Source organism: Micrasema longulum, unplaced genomic scaffold, assembly GCF_059751315.1.
Source record: "Micrasema longulum isolate JH-2025_06_02 unplaced genomic scaffold, ASM5975131v1 h1tg002826l, whole genome shotgun sequence".
In the NCBI taxonomy this organism is placed as follows: Eukaryota; Metazoa; Arthropoda; class Insecta; order Trichoptera; family Brachycentridae; genus Micrasema; species Micrasema longulum.
In genome coordinates, this window is record NW_028279950.1 from 49,392 (window position 1) to 72,075 (window position 22,684).

The 22,684-nt window shown below is 32.0% G+C and overlaps 2 protein-coding genes across 2 annotated transcripts in view; one reads left to right on the forward strand and one right to left on the reverse strand.

Annotated features, from left to right (window-relative positions):
• LOC148271516 (unconventional myosin IC-like) overlaps positions 1-22,684 on the forward strand; it is an 81,789-nt gene that overhangs the window by 42,578 nt on the left and 16,527 nt on the right. The window contains 6 exon segments of the mRNA XM_088241299.1: positions 15,178-15,306; positions 15,308-15,322; positions 17,860-17,975; positions 18,071-18,141; positions 20,103-20,494; positions 21,965-22,177. Of these exon segments, the coding sequence (XP_088097425.1) occupies positions 15,196-15,306; positions 15,308-15,322; positions 17,860-17,975; positions 18,071-18,141; positions 20,103-20,494; positions 21,965-22,177 (918 nt within the window). The 5' untranslated portion in view covers positions 15,178-15,195.
• The window catches only part of LOC148271517 (GATOR1 complex protein NPRL2-like), a 174,142-nt gene that overhangs the window by 34,520 nt on the left and 116,938 nt on the right, over positions 1-22,684 (reverse strand). The gene's annotated exons all lie outside the window — the stretch shown is intronic.

Consider the following 22,684-nt stretch of genomic DNA (forward strand, 5'->3'; position numbering starts at 1 on the left):
AGATGTGTGTTTATGTGTATTAGTGTGGGAGTAAGTGTTCAGGTGTGTGTAAGTGTGAGCATCATTAAATAGTAAGGGGGATCGTATCGCAGCCAGAAATAATAAGTCTTAATTTATTTTTAAATAAATTAAGGGGCGTGTAAAATATATCAACAGAAGAAAAAAAACATTGTAGTTAGAGCTAAAACGATAGAGGAAAGAGTGTTGTGCATAATTGATATATGCCAAGATAGACGTGTGTGGCCATCCATTCTCTCTGCCTACCCCTACGAGGAAATTGCGTGATGGTAGTAGTAGTAGTAGTAGCAAAAAATCTTCATGTATCTAAATTTCGCTTCGGCGAAAAATCTCTTGAAAATATTGGCCGTTCCCAATTCAACTCTCAAAGCCCGTTGGCTCAAAAAAATACGTGCGTGGCGGTTTTGGGTCAAATTACACCCAGTTTTAAATGTCGCCTTTTATGCATTTTTGTGAGTTTAAAAATATTATTCTTTCATCACAATATGATATTTATCATGAAAAGACGCGTGGTAAAGTTTTGGATACATTTTTTTAGGAAAACGGTGTATAAAAATACTTTTCATGTAATCGATCGTTTAGAATGCGTCTAATTGAACCTATCTCCAGTAGGTATAAGTCAATAAACTGCCCGATGAACTGAAAAACGAAAATTCGAATAGTAAATCTAAAAGTGTAGCAATAAAAAAATTTTGCTTGTATCTTTTTGATAGTGGTAGTTATTAATATAATTTCTATAAATAGTGTGTAATACTGTGTCTTATATTTCTAATTGACTTACATTATGTATTATCACAAAGTTGTGGTCCTGTGGCTACTGTCTCGGACTTACGGCTCAAAGGACCGTGGCTCGAATCCCACTCTACCCCAACTTAATTCCCATTTTCTAATCATCGTTCCCTTTCCTAATGGTGCAGAGAGCACTGCATTCGTACACCAATCGCAGCGTATCTTAATCATTTTAGTTACATGAAGGTGAGATGATCAGTCGTACGCTTCAGGCACCAGTCCAGGGATTATGAAATATTCTGGTGTGAAAACACCCTTTTGAATAAATTTTTCATATCAACCATGTCGGGAATCGAACCCGAGACCTCTCGCGCGGTAGGCAAACACGCTGACCATTACACCACGAGGCCAACATAGTGAGTTATTTACAACTCTTAACTATTATAACTATTTTAAAATGGCCCTCAAAATTAAATATTTGATTAAATCATAAGAACGCAAATTTCTTTTTTTTTTTTTTAATTGAAATTGAAGAACATCCTCATCGTATCAAAGGTAGGTCCATTTCCGTGCTCCTTCCCTTTCTTCAAATATTTCCAACCTTTTACAAAATTGAATGAAATTCTTTTTTTCGCCACAGTCCGCTTTTCGTTAACATTTTCGTCAACATTTTCGTCAACATTTTCGTCCTAAATGAGTGTTTTTTTTATAACTCCTGGAAGTATAATATCTTGTTTGTGTATTTTATGTTTTATTAATACTAAAAAATATAGATAAAATAATAATAAGTTATTATTATTATTTTCTTTTTTCTATCTGTTAAGATTACAATATACAAATATTTAAAATCGCTCGAAGTGACGAATCTACTTATGTATAATATTGATCCGGGCATGATTCAGGCGCAGTTGGTGAGGTCATATTATGGTGCTGATGTCATTTTGTTCGCCAAATGTCAGAAACCTTTGCGGGGTACTAAACAACGAAGAGAAAATAAAAGCGCCCAACTCTAAATTCCTAGTATTAAAAAAAAAAGCAAACATCAAACGCCTCGCACCATTTTTGTGCATTCCCGCGGGAGGCGGTGACATTTGACAGACAAAAATGTCACCTTTATTTAGTTTTTTTTGCAGTGAAAAGTCGGTCATTGAACGCAATAACCTACATTTATGCACAAATATTTAATGTTTGAATATTTTTAGTGATAAAAATAATATAAATTATTTTTATCGGCCTCGTGGTGCAGTGGTCAGCGCGTTTGCTTACCGTGCAAGAGGCCTCGGGTTCGATTCCCGACATTCCCTTAAAATAAATATATGTATATTTATGTTTTTCCTTTTTTTTTTAAAATGTTATTACTATTTTATTTTATTTTTACATCTGAGCATGTTTTTCATTCTTTATTTCAATTCTTAATTTTTAATTACTCTTACAAATTTTCTTCATCTTTAATATTATTTCCATTTGTAAATGCTCACTACAAACTACAAACTCTAAAATATCTTTTTTTCACTTAAATTTTAATTTTTAAACAACTTTCATTTTTCTTTTTCTTTTTCCTTCTCTTTTTTATACTTTCATAATTAACCTTACATATAATTGCTTTATAATATGGAAACTTCACTGGTCCATTAGAATTAAGTCTAATTGTGTAAAATATTAAACTTTGTAATTGTACTGTATGTTTCCTGAATAAAAGAAAATAAAATAATAAAAACGATTGACGAGAAATATTTACTAAAATAATTCATTTACACTAGAGTATATCACAGTCCCTGGACTGGCAGCTGAAGCGTAAGACTGATCATCTTACCTTCAGTAACAAAAGATCAAGATACTCTGCGATTGGTGTACTAATGCAGTGCCCTATGCACCATTAGCTGTTGAAAGGGAATGATGATGATGAAAAATAATCGTAATGCAAAAAAATCCACGCGTCTCATAAATAAATGTTTTATTATTTTTAATCCTATTGGCTATGCATTTATAATAGCAGTTTTAGTATGTTTTTTTTTGTTGTTGTTTTTGTCATATTAGTATAGAACTACTTATACTTTAAAATATAAAAAAATGTCCATCTTAGAACAGGCTGAGCCATGTTAGATGGAGACTATCCTAACCAGAGGACGCTCCGTATTCATTTTGTCATTTACTACTTTTATATAGATTCCCTGCTATTAAATATCTACAGCAATAAATTTATGAAATAAATAGCAAAAATCTTTGGATTTTATTAATAAAAAATACCAATATTTTTATTCTAGCATGCGCTATTCGAAGAATACAGTTATCTACAAATATTTGGATAAACTCAAATATTGTAATAAAACCAACTGGTCCAAGAAGAAGTTTAAAAATTGGAAAATTGTTTTCAGGCGTTACATAGTATGTGAAACAATTCAGTCAGAGGAATCTCTTCGCAACAATAAAGGTTTCAGCTCTTTAACTTCACTAAAATCAACAAATGGAAGAATTGAAGAAATATTTTTTTTTGCATAGCCCTGTAAATGCCTAGACTTCCATATCCCCTTATTTAAGGTATTCCTCATCCCTGTTGTAATTTGTGAATACAGTTATGTTTGTGAAAAAGAACTTGAATCCCGGACGACTGTTTTCTATGATGTATAATATTATTAAATATCAGTATGTATAACTCTTCCGGGCCTGGGGGGGTATCGGGGTCCCCCAGGCAGGATATTTTTTCAATAACTTTTTTGTTTATTATCACATTAATTTCATTTTGTGCATAATCCTATCCCATAATGTTAAGAATTTATCATCATCATTCTCTTTCCGTACCTAATGGTGCACAGGGCACAACTTGACCATTTTTGTTACATGAAGGTAAGATGATCAGTCTTACGCTTCAGGTGCCAGTCCAGGGACTATGAATATTTTAGTGTAAAAACAGCTTTTTTTTTTTTTTCCTCATTTACTTGTTTTCAAAAAATATAGTTTTCAACTTATTGCTTCATTTTTTTAATTTTTGTCATTTATCGTGCTGTAGACAGTTATAAAAGATCACTTGTGCGTATTATGAATAATGAAATATTTGAATTCTTATTTTTTGCTCATGTATTTTTATTTTCTGACCATTTATTTCCTAAAAACAACTTGTGCTGGAAACATCGGAATCGAGTTGCGGCAGAGTGGGATTTGAACCTCGGACGTTTGATCCGTAGTCCGCAACACGGGACCACGACTCATTCTGCTTGTAATATCTGTTTTTGTTCAACAATGTTTGAGTATGTCCAAATGCTTGCAGACTGGCTGGATTCCCTAGGGAATTATTTATATTTAAATTTATTTCAACAGAGAAAGAAAACATTTTTGAGAAGGGAATATGGAAATCTAGGCATATACAGGGCTTATGATCTGTCATTGGCTGGTTTAAGCGGCCACTTTACACACTGCATAACATTCACCATTCTGCCCATGTTTGAACATCCACATTTCCTCAACTCTTCCAACTGTTGACTTTTGTGAAGTAAAAGAGCTGAAACCTTTATTACGTAGGTGAGAATCATCCGGCTGAACCAAATCACCTACTAGGCAACGCTTGACAACAATTTTCCAATTTTTATACTTCTTCTTTTGCCAGGTAGTTAATTCAAAAATGTTTGAGTTTGTTCAAATGCTTGCAGACCGGCTGGATTTCCTCCCTAGGGAGTTGTTTATATTTAAATTTATTTCAACAGAGAGGGAGTCTGTTTTTGTTCGCTAATACATCAAATTTTAACGGAATTCAAGCTGTGATTTGCCCCAAATTATCGGTTATTTTGTGGAGAAAATAATCGCGTGTTAAAAAAAAAACCATAACAAACGGCACGTTGAATATCTAGTAGCTAGTAGCTACTGTAAGGCATTTCTCGGCAAACACAATATACTTAAAGCTTACTATTCTTCTGACGTTTGGCGGCCTTTCTTATTTCCCCCATAAACAATTTTTGACTGACATCGTCTATGTACCAGCATACAAAATGCTAATTTATATTCATTTACAAAGATGACAGGGTAGTTGTAATGGGCGGGAAAAGTAGGCAGGAAAACGCGAAAGTCACCTGGGTCGCGATTGTGAACGGCTATCTATATCGATATATATATCGGGTAAAGTCCCGTGGCTAGTGTTTTGTACCCACGGACCAAAGGTCCGTGGTTCGAATCCCACTCTACCCCAACTTGACTCCATTTTCTAATAGTGAGTTATTTACAACTCGTTGGAAATGGCCCTGAAAATTAAATATTTGAGTAAATCAGAAAAACAAAAAAAGAAAAAAATATATACTGAGACGGTATAAACTAATATCTATTTATTTATTGACGGACTTTTGCAGTCCATTCTAACGATGATAAATACAATTTCTTATAATAAATACAGGTACTAATCAAATAAAATACAACAACAAACCATCACGCCGTTTCCCCGTAAGGGTAGGCAGAGAGAATAGAATAACGCCACATAAATATATCTTTGCATACAGATCTCGCTTCCTCTACATTCATACATCTTCTCATGCACGCGCGCCGATTATTCCGACTTTTGACATGTCCATCTTTAAGTGTTTGTTGGATTTGGTCATGCCATGTCTTTCTCAGTCTTCCTCTATTTCTGCATCCATCAACATTCGCATTGTAAATATTCTTATACCCGTATGCAGAGACAAACCTTAAGGTGAGGAAAGTACATTCTATTGTCTTCACCTTCGGGTTATTCTCTGCATTTGAAATTAGAATGTACTTTCCTCACCTTGAGTTTTGTCTCCGCATACGGGTATTAGCCGTTCTTTCGCTGTCCATTCGTTCTGCATGTCCAAGCCAGCGCAGAGCTCCTTTCTTGATTTTGTCGACAATGCTCGTCTCAGCCTTACATAATGTACGGATCTCAACATTTGTGCATCTATCGTACATAGGTGTACTGAAATAAAATACAACTAAATAAAATTAAAGCTAGGACAAAAAATACCTCAAGACAAGATCCGGTCTATCTTGGTGATTTTTTAAATCTATAAAGACTTACACCAAAAAAGTCCATATCTTGTCACGAGTTCACAAGACGGCACAATCGTAACATTGGTGCATGCAAGCCATAGTTTACGCTGTGTTGATCAAGGAACAGCACATTATTATTTCGCAACCTGCGGATCGGTACATTGAATGTCGCTTGTTCCAGTAACGATGGTACAGCAATTAAGCCATTCAGTAAATTAAACATAAATATGGAGTCAATGTTATTTCTACGTTTTTGTAGACTTGAGATTTTAATATCGATGTTTGTGTACGAAAATGTCTATATTTGTATGAAAAATCAAAGTATCTTCGTTGGTAACAGATAATTGAACATGTTTAGAAAAAAACATTGTAAAAATATTATATTTTTCATACAGAAAACTTAATTTTATTTTGTAGATAAATTTTAACTTTCCATCGGAATACGTACCCTGGGGGGGTATTCTGAATCTTCTCTATCCCCTAGAGGGTGGTTAATTTAGGGATTTTAATGTTTCTTAATGTGACGACACTTTGCTTCATACAATGGCCACACTGATGATTATACTTTAAATGATGTGTAAAACTGTTTAAAAAACGATAAAAAACGTGTGCGGTTTGATCAATTCAACCTAATTAAGTGTTTTGGGTAGTGCTTAAGGTCGCAATAATGTTCTAAATGAGAATCATCATTTTTTATTTCACGTGTTCATATTTATTTGACGTCTAATCATCAGTGTAACCAGATATTAATCAAAGTATAAACGAACGCAAAAAGTAAAAATCCCCAAATTAACCCTCTATTTAAGGGGTAGAGAAGATTCAGAATACCACCCCTAGCATTATGATGTTCGCTAGAAAAGCTATTTGACAAACAAAACCAACATTTTTCGTGCGGGAAAAACTCAATATCTTGCGATTTATAAAAACCATTTATTTGTTTACGGTTCAATGAACCCATTACAAAATTATAATAACAGCAGTGAACAATAAAGTCGTTCCACGTTTTTTCAAAGTATCCTAGTGTCAAATTCAGACAATCGCCTTGTTTCAAAATAGGTTTTTTTGATTGGGTATGATAGAAAAAAAAATCTTGACAAAAAACCAAAGATACATATTATCAAAAATGGGCATTTGGAGTAGAAAATTTAGGCATTTAATTTATTAATTCAGTGCACAAAATACACAATTTTATCATAGAGCACAACTATATTTTTTTATGTCCCGACTTGCTAGAAAATTCCGTGTTAAGCCGGGACTCTTTTATATATAAATCAAAAACATTTATTAGCATATTAAAACAATATAAAAAATAATCAAAACCATTTACAAAATAATCAAAACAATATACAAAATAATAATAGAAAAATGCAGATTATAAAAATGTATACATGTCGAAAAACGGAATGCAGAAAAGTTATATAATAATACATGGCAAAATGTTATTAATAATTCAATTCGGTAATTAATTGATAGTAAAAATAAATAAAAAATACTACAATAAAGTAACAATTGTAACACATCTACAAATCTACATATATGGTAAAATATGTAATTCAATAAACATAACAAAAAACTTAAAATATATATTTATAAATAATTATGCATCACTATTAAGTTCATTCAAAGATGGTATACACATATACGTATATGGATAATGATGAAGACAGCGTCGATATTCTATATTTATTCCCGAAGCAATCTCATACAGTGGTCTCTACCCCTCGACAAAATTCTCATCCAAAATATAGACGTTGTTTTGGAGAACTTAATATGTTCATCCAAGACGTTGAACACTCTTGGAGCTATATGTGAAAAGTGTCTCCGAGCAAACATCGTACGTGTTCTCGGTATTGAGAAGCTAAGGTTACGCGGAAACCTCGTACGGGCATTCTGTTGGGACCTCCTTCCAAACCTAATAATGTACCTAATATCAAAAACGGACATTTACTCACCATCTTTGCATGAATAGCGCACATTTCATACATTACGGGCACTCAAGTGTCGTGGCGGCCGTTATTTCGTATTCTTTTGACTGTTCAAAATCTATTGCCGAAGTGGGAGTGGAGCGTCTTTGTTATTTTTAAGAGTTTAGGGGAGTGTTACTATGTAGTAAAAGTATAATACAAAAATATATTTCTATATACTAAAAATAACCCCCCTTTATCATTATTTTATGAATGTTGACCATGGTAAACACCCTTTTAAAACGGACACTTGCAGTTATATGGGTTTTAAAAACGGACATAGACATTTTCAAATCGTGTTAAAAAAAAAAAAGAAACATAGCAACAACAAAGCTTAGGTGTTTGAAGTGCACAAAATGAATCACTACCCATTTATTTTGTAAAGGTATGAAAATATATTCAATATTGGTTTCTTACATATCCGAAAAAGAAAATCATCTCTGCTGAAAAATTATGAAAATGGTTATTGTCCCACTTTTATACTAATTTCCTAATATATTTGTTTGTTGTTTTGTACCTATGGAACGTTAACTAATGTTAGACTTTCTTTACGTTTAAGTCAAGATTGAAATGTCACTATCCAAATATTTAAATTGTTCCTTTATCCTTCTTCTTTCTTTCCCATCCCCTCTCCTCTCTTCATAGTATAGTATTATTTTTTTTAATATATTTTTATTTTGTTAATCCTTGTTTTATTTTTTTATATAAAATTGTATGATTTAATGTGTAATATGATTCAATAACTATCTTCGACAAAGACAGCATCGATTGTTTTACCTACAGCGAAGCAGAACCAACCTGCCAATAGTTATGCCGGTTGGTAGAGCAATCTTGCTACTTAATCGCATCGCCTCGGATGTCGACATATTTCACGACAGTGGGCCTTCCCTTAGGAAAGCACTTTCTAACTTTTATTTTTTCTTTTTACATTTTGTTATATTATTTTAATAACATAACTATCTACTGTAATTTGTGATCTATTATTGTATTTGGAATGAATTGGGTCTTTTTTCTGTAATGTTCTAAATATCTGAATAAATAAATGAAAAATGAAAATGAAATGAAAAACGTCCATGTATTTATAATTTTCTCAAACTGAACGGTTTGGGTAGGTAGGAAGAAATTGCCTTAAGGCAATATGCCCGCCCTTATATGTATATATATTGCATATGTATATAAAGTGTCAAATAAATAAACGTTTATAATAGATCAATCTCGTTTTTTTTAAAATATATATTTGCATGTATGCCTCGCGTATTTATAGTAGTGATGCGTTATAAAATTAAAAAAATATTCAGTATATCAGTATGTTTTTTTCACACAGCTTCACTATTAATTTGTCAACATCAAAATCGCATTGCTATTGAATTTAAAACAGAAGATTTATTTGGTGAATTGATCAATAGCTACATACAAGATTCAAGACGTCACATATTATTCCATTTATTTCAGTGTAATTAGATAAGATAGTGATATTCTTTATCCGTTATTGATTTACAAACCCTTTCAAAGTTAATTTATAACTCAAATGATAAATTAAAACTCGTGCGTCTATAGGAACATTTCTTGAAAGTGGAAAAACTTGATAAGAAATTTTATTTAAAACACAGTCTGATCTGAGAGCCTTGGGCAATCGGCAGCAAATTTCAGTAATTCGAAAAGTAAAATATTTATCATTAAATTTGTATGTAACTAATTTGGATACTTATTTTAATATTAAAAGTGAAGGTTTATTGCGTTTTTATTATAAATAGGTAATTATGTTTTAATGGTGGATCACGGATTGTTCTTTAGATCTTTAGCTCGGATTTAGATCATTAATTGTTATAATGGTGTTGTGAATTCGTGTACGTAAAGTGATGCGTTGTCTCCAGTGAGAGTCAATTTAATAACTTAAATATCTAAATTTGGCCAAATAATAAAATTAAAAACCGTTTATGTGTTCTAATGAGGAAGTTCAGTGGTTTTTTATATTTTTTTTATTTGTTAATTGACTGTTAAACTAAGTAAAAAAATATTTTTTTAAATTTTATATATCGTATTATCGGCGCTACGATTTTTCAAAGTTTTGTATTTCTGAAATAACTCCGCTCGTAACGTCAGAGGTTCATTTCCGCTTATTCTCATTAAGTTCTTCCCATTGGTCCAGAAGCGACAAGCAGACCGGAAATCTTTTTATTATTTTTTATTATTTTTTCTGTACATTTTCAAGAAACTTTGCCGTGCAATTTAATGCTCTAATTTTTACCTCGCGTAAGAAAAAAAAAATTGTATCCAATTTCCCGTAGGGCTAACGTTCCTCATTGGATTCCCGTGAGTCTTGTCTCGTCTTGTCTTGTGTTAAATATTATGGAAATAAAATAATTTTGCATGTGGAAATTTTTTTTTTTTTTTTTTATTTGTGTACACTGAACTCAGCCCATCAAAACTTTATTTAAATTTCTGATATTTTCTTTAAATTGGCTTTTAGTGACTGAATAGTGTATACGTCCAAAGTGTGTTCCTTAGTCCGTAAAACGTGACAACTTGACATTAATAGCCCATACTATATGGGACCACACTGATTTTTTTTATGTGAAGCACACGTGACACGTGAAGAATTCACTTCCCTCTTTTCTCATTCCAATGAAGTGCATATTATGTACTTCTGGATTACCTTATTTCAGCACAAAGATGCTAAGGTTACCAGGGCCTCGATTATGAACGCTTTTTTATATGTACATATCGAGGCGGTACACTTAACTTCTGTACTTTCTCTATCTACCTCGGTATGTTCAACCTACTTGTCATCTCGACGTCATATGATCGAGTCCAACCAATGAATGACCCCAATAATTTAATCCGCGTTCCTTACTTTATTAACATTTCAAATAGTTCTCATTTAAATAGGTGCGAAGGTTTTCACGGTCACTGTTATCAATATTATGTATCTTTTTTGGGTGATACCGTGTATGTTGGATTTGATCCGACGTGAAAACTGTGTTTTCTTAAAACACAGTTTTCCCTGAAGATGGCTCCTGCAATGGTAGCCGAAACGTCGGATCAAATCCAAAATACACGGTATCACCCAAAAAAGATACATAATATTGTTAGTTCTCATTTATATTTTAAATAGGCTTCTGTGATAAAAAGCGCCCACTTCAGAGCGATTATAAACGTCAAAAAATCCAAATTCAAGCAAAAAATGCTTTTTAAGATTTTCATATGACTTTTACAATTACTAAGACGGTATGCTTAACGGTCGTCTGTATTTATCTACTGAGCGATTACAAGGCCGGTTCCTTTAACATTTCAATACGTACACTTATAAGGATAGTCAAACAGATGGATAAAATATAATAACCTTATTATTTTAATTTTTTTTAAGTGGCAACTTTCTTACGCCTAGATACTCTGATTTTAATAGGGCAGAATCTAGTGACATTATTTTTTGCATCTAGCCGTTCGTTTCCCAAATTGATGGTTTTGTCGGAATTTAATTCGACTTCAAAATTTACTTATTTCTCTCTCATATTTTTAATATGCTTTTAAGAAAAAAAAAGTGCCAGCCTCAGAACGATTAAAAATTTAAATAAATCGCAATTTAAGGAAAAATTTCTCGATGGAACAGAATGTTTTCCCTTTTAATGTGTAGAAACGTGTATCGAAGGGTACTAGACCCGTCGGTACAAACCGATGTACTTACATCAAAACTTGATGGGGGGGGGGGGATCGGTAGAGTATCTTCGTAAGGTCGAGAGAATTTTATCTTCAACTATGACGTTATACTGAAGCTATGTCACTTGAGTGCGTAGATATGTGTACTGTGACGTACGCTTCTCCTTGTTTCATATCGATGTACCTACCCAAAACTATTCTAAATTTCTATGTTATAAACAAGTGCAAGAAGGGTTTGTTAATCATGATTTTATGTAATTATATGAGTAAAAGAGTCTAAATTAAAATAATTAAAGTAACATTTGTATGAATTTAAATTTTGTTTGAATGTTTATAATAATATTTATATATAAAACATATATTTTACATCTGTTTTTATTATATACATTCAAACAAAACTTAAAATCGTACAATTGACATTACTTTAAATTTAGATTATTTTGATTTAGACTCTTTTATTCCCAATTATATAATTGGCCGTTTAAGTGGAACCGGCGTCGCGGGTTCGATTCCCGCGTTTTTTTCTCAATTGGTCTGGATGTTGTGGTGTATAATTAATAAAAAATTCAAAATAATGTCATTTCATAGAACAAAACAACCAATTTCCTTCGAGTACCTATTAGAAAACTCCAAAATTGATGTAGTCAAGTCCATCAGAGATTTAGGAGTTGTTTTGGACTATAAACTGACGTACAACGAGCATATAGATAATACAGTAAATAAATCACTGAAATTACTTGGCTTCATTAACAGAATATCCTCTGATTTTACTAATGTCCGTACAATCAAAACTCTTTATTGCTCATTCTTGAATACGCCTCAGTGGTCTGGTCTCCATTCTATGTCAATCGCATAAATCACATTGAATCAGTCCAACATCGCTTGCTTCGAAAAATAGCGTGGATGCACGGACTAGAGAGAGATAATTATTCTTATGCTGAAATAGAGTCAATGTTAAATATTTCTAGTCTACAAAAACGTAGAACTAATATTGACTCCATATATATGTTCGGCATACTAAATGGTATAATCGATGTTCCATCATTACTGGGACAAGTAAAATTCAATATTCCGACTCGTAGATTGAGAAACAATGAAGTACTGTTCATCGATCAGCATAGAACAAACTATGGCCTAAATTCTCCAATGACCCGCCTTTGTCGTATTGTTAACTCAAGACAAGATCTGGACTTTTTTGGTTTAAGTTTACAACGATTTAAACGAGCACTAAATAAATAGTCCAGATCTTGTCTCGATGTCCCTTATGTTTGTCAATGCTTCTTTTATTTTTTTAATTGTTTTCTTTTATTGTTATATTTAAAACCTTTAAATTGTATACATGGACAATGTCCGTTAATAAATAAATAAACTTCCTTCCAAATCCTTTCTTTCCTACCTGCTGACAAGCCTCTCTCTGAAATAAAGGCTTAGCGGGTGATTCCTAGAAGAAGAAAAAAATGATTTACACCCCTGCTTGCACTTGTATTTAACGTGGATTTTTTTTAGTCTCCCACCAGTATGACGATGTCGGTCACAACGGAAACCGGTCTCTGGTAAAAAATATAAATAAAAGCTGAATAAAACTATATTCGTATTTTTATTACTATGACTAAAATACAGTTCCACCAAGAAATGTCAGTAGAAAAACTCAATCTAACAAAAAGGAACAGTCATTTAGGAAAAGTTGTTCTTCCCAAATAGCTAAAACAGTTTCACAAAAAAATTCAACTGTTACTAAACAAAAACTTCGCTCGGATATTATCAATTCACAAATTATGTAAATTGCTTCGCGAAACTGTAAACCGAAACGACCATCTTTAGTACATATTTATGTCAATATCTTGCTGATTTCAAAAGATCCGGATTCGCATCAATATTATCACAATTATGTCAACATTATCAATTTTATTTCAATATGGATCGCGTGATAAAATTTATTGCGATGACGTGTAATCAAATAAACACGTTTAAGGTGCAAAGTCGATGACATTTTAATTCGTGGACAGTGAGGAATTTCAGCCCAACCCGGAATTAATTTTTTAAAATGTTTTCGTGTACACGTGAATATTTAAACATTTTGGAGTAACGCACGCAAAAATAAATAAAAAATGTTAAAAATAGTATTCATTTTAAAATAGTAAATAATGACGTCACTCCTTATATCTACGTGTAGTATTTCCGGTTTCCGCTTTAAAGCCCCCGCACCTTGTAAGGGACGTTTTGACCATAGAAAAAAAAAGTATAATTTTCATTATACTCTTTTTTCAACCAGAGATTATGTCAACTTTCTAGGTTTTTCTAAATCGAAACGTTCGTAAAAACAACCATAACATAGAAATGAGCAAATTATGATCAACTAAATGAAGTAATCAAAGCAATATTCCATAGATTTTTGTCGTCACTATCAGTAGTGGACAGAATGGACTTCATAACAAGGCAGACAGAGGCACTGTTCTGTGACCGATGCTTGTGTGAAACAGATTCAGTGAATTCAGTCAGTTATTGAGAATGATGAGGGACGCACGCGTGTGAGATAACCAACGTATTTTTTTTTTGTGATTTATTTTGCTAAAACAGGGCTAAATTTTATGTTTGTTTTTGTAAATTAGGGAAAAGGAATTATTAAACAGTATGTCTACATGTTTTTTTTTCAATGACTGAACTTTAGAGTATTCAGTATTTTGCTTGTGGTGACACGATGTTACATCACCGCGCGCTAAGGAATTATTTACCACAGTCTTTTAAGAGTTAATATACAACAATTCATAGTTAATAACATCAACAGCCAGATTCGTAGTTTTAATAACGAGTTACGCAGAATATGAACTAAGGAAATATGTATTTATTTATTTAATTGAATTGTACATCATCATTCCTTTTCCGCGATTATGTAGAGCGAATGGACAACGAAAGAACGGCTCAAAGGATCTACGGTGCGAATGTTGATGGATGCAGAAAACGAGGAAGGCCGAGAAAGACATAGCACGATCAAGTCCATCAAATACTTAAAGATGGACATGTCAAAAGTAGGAATAATCGGCGTGACTGTATGAGATTTTTTTATTTATTTTTTATTTTATTTTTTATTTTCTTTTCTTTTATTCAGGAAACATACAGTACAGTTACAAAGTTTAATATTTTACACAATTAGACTTAATTCTAATGGACCAGTGAAGTGTCCATATTATAAAGCAATTATATGTAAGGTTAATTATGAAAGTATAAAAAAGAGAAGGAAAAAGAAAAACATAAATGAAAGTTGTTTAAAAATTAAAATTTAAGTGAAAAAAAGATATTTTAAAGTTTGTAGTTTGTAGTGAGTATTTACAAATGAAAATAATATTATAAATGAAGAAAATTTGTAAAGGTAATTAAAAATTAAGAATTGAAAAGAAAGAATGAAAAACATGCTCAGATGTAAAAATAAAATAAAATAATAATAACATTTAAAAAAAAAAAAGGAAAAACATAAATAAACACATATTTATTTTCAGGGCTTCAAAGAAACGATGAGAAGAATCTTTAAGTGAAATATAAGACAATTAGTTTAGGCCAATTTAAAAAATGAATGTAGAGGAAGCGAGGTCTGTATGCTAAAATAGAGTGATATGGCGTTCTATACTCTCTGCCTACCCCTACGAGGAAACGGCGTGATGGTTTGTTTGTTTGTTTGTTTATTTGTTTGTGTTTGTGTTTGTTTGTGTTTTCTTCACGTCTCAACGGAGCGACCGATTGACATATTTTTTTGCATTTTCCGGGTTACCCGGAAAGGTGAGAAGTAAAATAGGATATTTTGATTGTCGATGTGTTTTGTCCGTAGGATCTCAACTCGGCCTGCATGGAGCACCATCTCCACAACAGGGACCGGGTGGGGGTACAGGACTTCGTCCTGCTGGAGAACTTCCAGAGTGAGGAGGCCTTTATAGACAATATGAAGAAACGCTTCAACCGAGAACATTATCTATGTGAGTATTTGTTCCTTTTCTATGAGCTCATTTGCAGCAAAGTTATCTGCATAACTAAATCAATCAAATGGCGCCGGGTTATTTTGTATAGAGCTACATAATTCAGCTATCAGATTTTGTTGGACTTTTTATATTTTTAATTTATACGTACTTTTCTACAATTTTAGGGTTATTCATTATTATTACCCTTCCAATTTTTGAGGAACTAGACATACCCTCAATTGATGACATCATGACGATTAAAAAGCATCTATTGTACAAACTTTTAAAGAAAAAAAACAAACTTATTTACAAAATTCTCGAAAATCTAGATTTTCAAATAAATTAAGTTTTCATAGATGCAATACAACCGCAGCTTTAATCATTATTCATATGTTGGAAAAAAAAACTTTAATAATCTTCAAGAAATCATAAAATCAAAAGCAAATATTAAAACATTTGAATCTAGTTTTAGATAGTAAAAATGAAAAGTAAATTAAATATAATGCATATATGTATAGATACCAGAGGCGAGTGGTGATTTTATTTACAGGTAAGGTATAAAAAAAATATCGTAAATTTTTACCTACATAGAAGGTACATAATAAAATGTAAGTAATGTATACTATAAATTGATATTTTTCTGTGGTTCTGTGTAATACAACTCTCATCCATGAAATCAACTCATACGACGTAACTTCGTGATATATTATATTATATAGATATAGTATCCATTACTTTCATACTTAACTCATTAAAAATTAATTTTAAAAAAGCACTGCGAATTCAGTCGATATTAAATATTCAATTGAAATGTCAACAGGCCGAATTGTTCTAGAAATTAATAGTGCTAAAAACGGCCGCGTCGAGCGCCACATGTCTTGCAATATAACGCGTGAAAGTAAATGGTCTAATGTCAAAAGTACCATCTCAAAGAATAATAGCCCTTAAGAAATAACAATATTTTGAGTTTGTCCAAATTTTTGTAGACAAGGACTGGATTCAACTCCTTGGAGAGCTGTTTATATTAACACATTACAACAGAGATGAAGAACATTTGAGAAAGGGTAATATAGAAGTCTGGGCATCTACAGGGCTTATGACCTGTCAATGGTTGGTTAAAGTGGCCACTTTACACACTGTGTAACATTCACCATTCTGCCTATATTTGAACATCTATATTCCTTCAATTCTTTCATCTGTTGATGTTTGTGAAGTTAAAGAGCTGAAACCTTTATTTATGCGGGTGAGATTCATCTAATTGAATTATTCCACCTACATACTAGGCAACGCCTGAAAATGTTGTTTTTCAATTTCTATACTTCTTCATGGACCAGGTAATTTATCAACAATATTTTGAGTTTGTCCAAATTTTTGTAGACAAGGACTGGATTCAACTCCTTGGGGAGCTGTTTATATTAACACATTACAACAGAGATGAAGAACATTTAAGAAAAGGTAATATAGAAGTCTAGGCATCTACTGGGCTTATGACCTGTCAATGGCTGGTTTAAGAAATAATGTTTGAAATTCTGTTTTCCAAATCAAGAATCTTCAAATAATTTGTGTAATCTGCAAGTTTAATCTAGGAGAAAAAACCCGCACTGGGGTTAAGACATTCAAAATATAGTATACTTATTTGTATGAAAAAATAAGCTGGAATAATCGGCTAGTTTCTTGGCTCACCGCAGGCGCTGGGCGCGCTTTATAAATATTTATATTTATATTAGGATAAAAATACAAACGGTGGAAATTATTGAAAATAAATAGTAATTATTTATTTGTTTTTCTGTAAATAAAATTACAGTAAAACACTATTATGGTTAATCGCTTCTTTACACGTTTCGCCCTTGATAGATACTATATAAAAATAAATATAAAACGAACTCCTTCTCTAAACACGAGTTTTCACTGTATTAGAGAAGTAGAAACGTTATTTTAAATTATGTATGCACCAACCATTTTGTAATATTATACTTATTTTGTCAAGATTTTTTTTCAATAAATAATTTTTAAGATATATTTTTTTAAATAATAATAATGTGATAAACAAATCCGTCTACATTTGTACCACAATAGGCCAGGAAGCACAATTACAGTGGTGAATTACAGCACAGAACTCTCGGGCTTGAGAAAAAATAAAAATCACATTTAATTGTTTTGTTTTCACCGGGAATCGAACCTGGAACCTTCCAGGCGTGAGTCAAGCGTCTAAACCACTACACCACAGAGGCCGCCAATATCTTATTGCATATCTTTTTACGGATTTCAAAAGTTTTACACGTTTTTTTAAAACCTGACTGTTGGAAAATACGTTCGCACAGTCTGTCCAAAAAGATCGGATTATAAAAAAATAAAGGCGCTGTTGTTTATATGGCTTTTCGTGACCTTGACACAACCAATCACAAAACAAGCCACTTGTAATTTAGTGTTGCCAACGTTAAAACCAGTCGTAGTTCCGATTTTTATCGTTTTCTACTCTTTTTTAACAAACTTAAAGCAGGTGCGTGGGCAAAATATTATGTTTTTACTAAAATTATGTATTTTATCTATTTCAGACATATATTGGCCAAGTATTAATAGCTGTAAATCCGTACAAAAACCTTCCTATATATACTCAGCAGCAGACCGAAGAGTATGCCAGTAAACACTTTTTTGAAGCACCGCCACATGTGTAAGTATCGATTTGCGAGAACGATCTCCGATCTAAACTATAACTCTCGCAGTTTTTAAACATGATAAAAGAATATATGACTAATTGCTTTCCAGATATGCCATAGCAGATAATGCCTACAGATCTCTCAAGGATGAGAACAGGGAACAGTGTATCCTTATTTCAGGTACGATTATATATTTTATGCATATAATATTATTGTTAAATATTTATGTTACTTAGATACCAGGGGCGTGCGGTGGGGTTTTCGATCAGGGAAGCAGTCACTTGGCACTAAAGTCCTTAAAATATAGCTTGATTGAATGACAGCTGCCAAACTAATGTGACTAGTGGTAGGAAAGTACTGATCACTAACTATGTACCGATCAAATCGATTTTATCAGGTTTTTCATGCAAACATGAATGAAACTCTGTTTCCTAAAATTGATAAAAAACGCAAAAACAATCCTATTATAGTGTGTTTAAGACAATTATTCACCAAAAATAAGACATTTTATACTTTTTTCACGAACAACAACAAATTAATTTTTATAATAAAAATACGTATATAGTTTTATTCCACTTTTATTTATATTTTTTTACCAGTGACCGCGTTTCGTCGTGACCGACATCGTCAGACTGGTGTGAGACTTAAGAAAATTTCTATGTTATATACAAGTGCAAGCAGGGGTTGTAAATCATGATTTTATATAATTATGGAAACAAAAGAGTTTAAATTAAAATCATTTAAGTATAGGGCAATAAAATTATATGACTTAAAGTTTTGTTTGAATGTATATAATAAAAACTAATGTAAATTACGTAATTTTATGAAGTTTTATAGTGAAAATGTATTTGAATTATATGTATTTAAATTTAATTAAAACTATAACAGGGGCCGCTGGTTGGTAGTTCCATCGACAGCTATGTCCCCCGGGCCCGAGGTAATTAAGTGATTCTTTGAAAGCAAAATTCCCGGCAGTTCATTCTAAAATTTATAAATAAATGTGAAATAAAACTATATGCGTATTTTTATTATTATAATTTAAAATGTAGCTCCACCAAGAAATGTCAGTAGAAAAACTCAATATATTAACAACAACAAATAAATTATTTTTTTATTCGATCGATTTACATTGATCAATTTGTCCCATCCCTAACATTTTTGCAAAATGATGTAACCTTGTAAGAACCTCATTAATAATTAGGTTTGTTTTAGTTTTTTTTTGTCTTTAAGCTGATTTTATATAATTATGCTGATTTATATGTCAAGCATTGTATTAAAAAAATATATTAACACGCCAGATAGAAATGATTTTTCGTGTGTCAATATAAATCACTCCTTAGACGAAACTACAAAGTTATGTCGTCACTTTTGCTGACAACTGTAATTCTAATCAAGCTATATTTTAAGGACTATAGTTGCATGTCGTCGGGTTTCTATCACAAGTTGGTAACTACGTGTTTTAAAAAAATGAGATGTCTTTATAAATGGCATCAAATCATATTTATTCAAAAAATAAATAAAAATATTTCCTATTTTATAAATACAAATAAAAAATATTTTATAATATTCCGCTTGCAGTTTTATTTTAATTAATGTTTTGGGGTGAGGTTTTAACTTTAAATGTGCAATATCTCACAACTAGTCAAATGTAGTTACCAACTGGTGCCAGAAACCTGTTCGATATTACATGAAATATGTTCATACTACCAACACAGTAATTCGAGTTTAGTGCTTTGAAACAAACTAAAAAGCAATTTTATCCCATAATTTCAGCACAATGGAGCTATATTTCATAGTTTAATATTATGATACCATTGTGTCGTTGTCATTGTTGATTTAAGTACTAAATTTGTTATAAAACAGTCATATATATATTGATATTAAAAATAAATATGGATTGGTTTGTTAAATCTGCTTCTACAGAGTTTCTGAAGAACTCAATTTGCGCATGCGAAAAGTTGTGCGTGGGCTTTTCGCTTTTTTTTAGAAGTTATAATTGTATATTAATAAAAAGTTATCATAAATTACAATTATGATAAATTACTCATGTATTTAAACCAAGTTAAATGATTTTTTACGAGAAAGAATAATAGAAACAATGAAAAAATACATCCGCTTAGCTAATTACTTTGGTATTTCAGGGGAATCTGGTTCCGGAAAAACGGAGACTTCAAAAAAAGTTGTCGAGTACATCGCAGCCAGAACTAGTCACCTCAACAATGTTGAAAAAGTCAAAGACAAGCTCCTCCAGAGTAACCCGGTCCTCGAGTCCTTCGGCAACGCTAAGACCATCAGGAACGACAACTCCAGCCGCTTCGGCAAGTACATGGACATCCAGTTCAACTTCGAGGGGGCGCCCGTCGGAGGAAACATCATCAACTATCTCTTAGAGAAGTCGAGGGTCATTCACCAATCATCCGGAGAGAGGAACTTTCACGTCTTCCATCAACTGCTCGCTGGAGCCGATGAGGAGACCCTGACAAGACTGCAGCTGAATAGTAAATCAGCCAATTATAAATATACCAAAGAGGCGGTTAGTTTTCACTTGATAATTTACACTTTAGTGCCGTCAAATTGACGTTTTTTTTATATTTAATTTATATGAATCCAATTTTTGATGCGTTTTGTCTTGTAAAATTTTTCATTAATTTTCATTATGCTATAAATAAAATATTTCAGAAGTTTAATTGAGACGACATATCAGGTCAAGAACCCTTGGGCAATGGCCCGATGTTATCAAGGCATAAAGCTCTCCAATAGCAAGAGCATTTGTCTCTAAAGTGATCATATTCAGCTGCCTGACTGCTTCCTTATTTTTCTCGATTTGATCTACTGCAGGTTCTACTGTCACAGTAATATTATCAAATTTAATGTTAAAGCGACTCAAAACAATAATTTATACCGAATCATTTTTATAACATTTTGTTTTTTTCTTGGGATTGATAGACACATATTTTTTTTATTAGTTTATGATTGCATATTTACATATTTATTACAGCAATTTACATTTCGTTGTATATTCAATAGCTTTGATGAGTAGTAAAAGTATACATACATATGTTTTGGTTTTTGCTGGTGGTACATCTAAACTGCCTAGCTAGAAATAGCTTTAAGCTTTCCCCTTTAAGACAGTGATTTTTTTTTTAGAATCTGTTATTTTTATTATATATATTATCCATTTGATTAATTTTTTTCATTCTTTTTGTTAGTCTTCCCATTTTAATTAATCATTTTTAAAGGGAAATTAAATTAATACGTAATGGAAAATAACTAATGTAAAATATACAAAAATATGTAAACTGTTATAAATTTGAATAAATTTGGCAAAGGTTTATTCATATCATATCAAATTCAGACAGATTCAGACTTAAAATAAAGACACTTATTGTTAAATGAGGAACTTCAGACCTACGGGAAATTGTATACGATAAATGTTTTTTTGCGCGCGGTAAAAATTGGAGCATTAAATTTTACAGCAAAGTTTCCTGAAAATGTAGGATTTTTTTTTTTAAAACATTTTAATAAAAACAAACTACTTTGAATGACATCACTGGTTCATAATAATCAACCTATGATATTAGAGTTATGGAATATTTCCGGTTTTCTTATCGTGGATGGACCAATGGGAAGAACTGATCGAGAATAAGCGGAAAAGAACCTCTGACGTCACACGCGGAGTTATTTCAAAAATACAAAACTTTGAAAAAGCGTAGCGCTGGTAATACGATATATGTTTTTATTTTTAATTTGGCTCAGTTAATAGTCTATTAACAAATAAAAATATATAAAAAAACCACTGAATCCCTCATTATTTACAAATGAGATTTATGTTAATATACTATTATTATTATTAAAGCACACATAAAATATGCTTATGTGTGCCTTACTTCCAGTTTTTAAAATAAATATACCTCCAATTATCTGAATAGTCTGTTTATTTAGAATCTCTTTTTCCAGCAATGTCGAAGCATAACACCTGCAAATATATTATAACTGTTTTCAGATTGTAAACAGTGACATAACACGGAAGGATGCTGATCAATATAGAACTGTTATTCGTGCAATGGAGACTATTGAAATAGGCGAGAAGGAGCGGAAAGACATATTCGATATTGTGGCCAGTATACTTCATATCGGGAACATTCAGCACACGGTCAATGAGAAGGGCCACGCTGAAGTAGCCAAGAGCGATACAGCTACGCGGAGCATAGCTGATGTAAGTGTTACCATATTTATAAGAAATCACAAAAGAATATACGTTTTTTGTGCTTCTGTTTTTCATATAAACTACTAAAATCATACTTAGCACATATGTAAATTTAAAAAAAGCCAAATAAAAACGGTAAATTTTGGAGTACCACAAGGATCTATTTTGGGTCCACTATTATATATATTATATACTAGCTGACCCGACGGACGTTGTCGTGCCCGAACGATGGCTTGCCTTGGAAAAATACTTTTTATTGATAAGTAGGTCCTAGGTACTTGTTTGTGATTAAATTCCAAAACTAAAAATTGTTAATATTATAATATTAAATTTAAGTAGGTACTTGTTTATGTTTGAATTCCAAAACATAAAATAAATATTTTTTTCAATTATAGCATTCTTTTAGCAAACGTCAAACCAGAGATAATGTAGAAATATTACTAGTCGTCAAACTCTGGTCTTCTCACCAACAAAAGGGTGTACTTATGTGGGAATACGATTTTTAAAAATGTATTA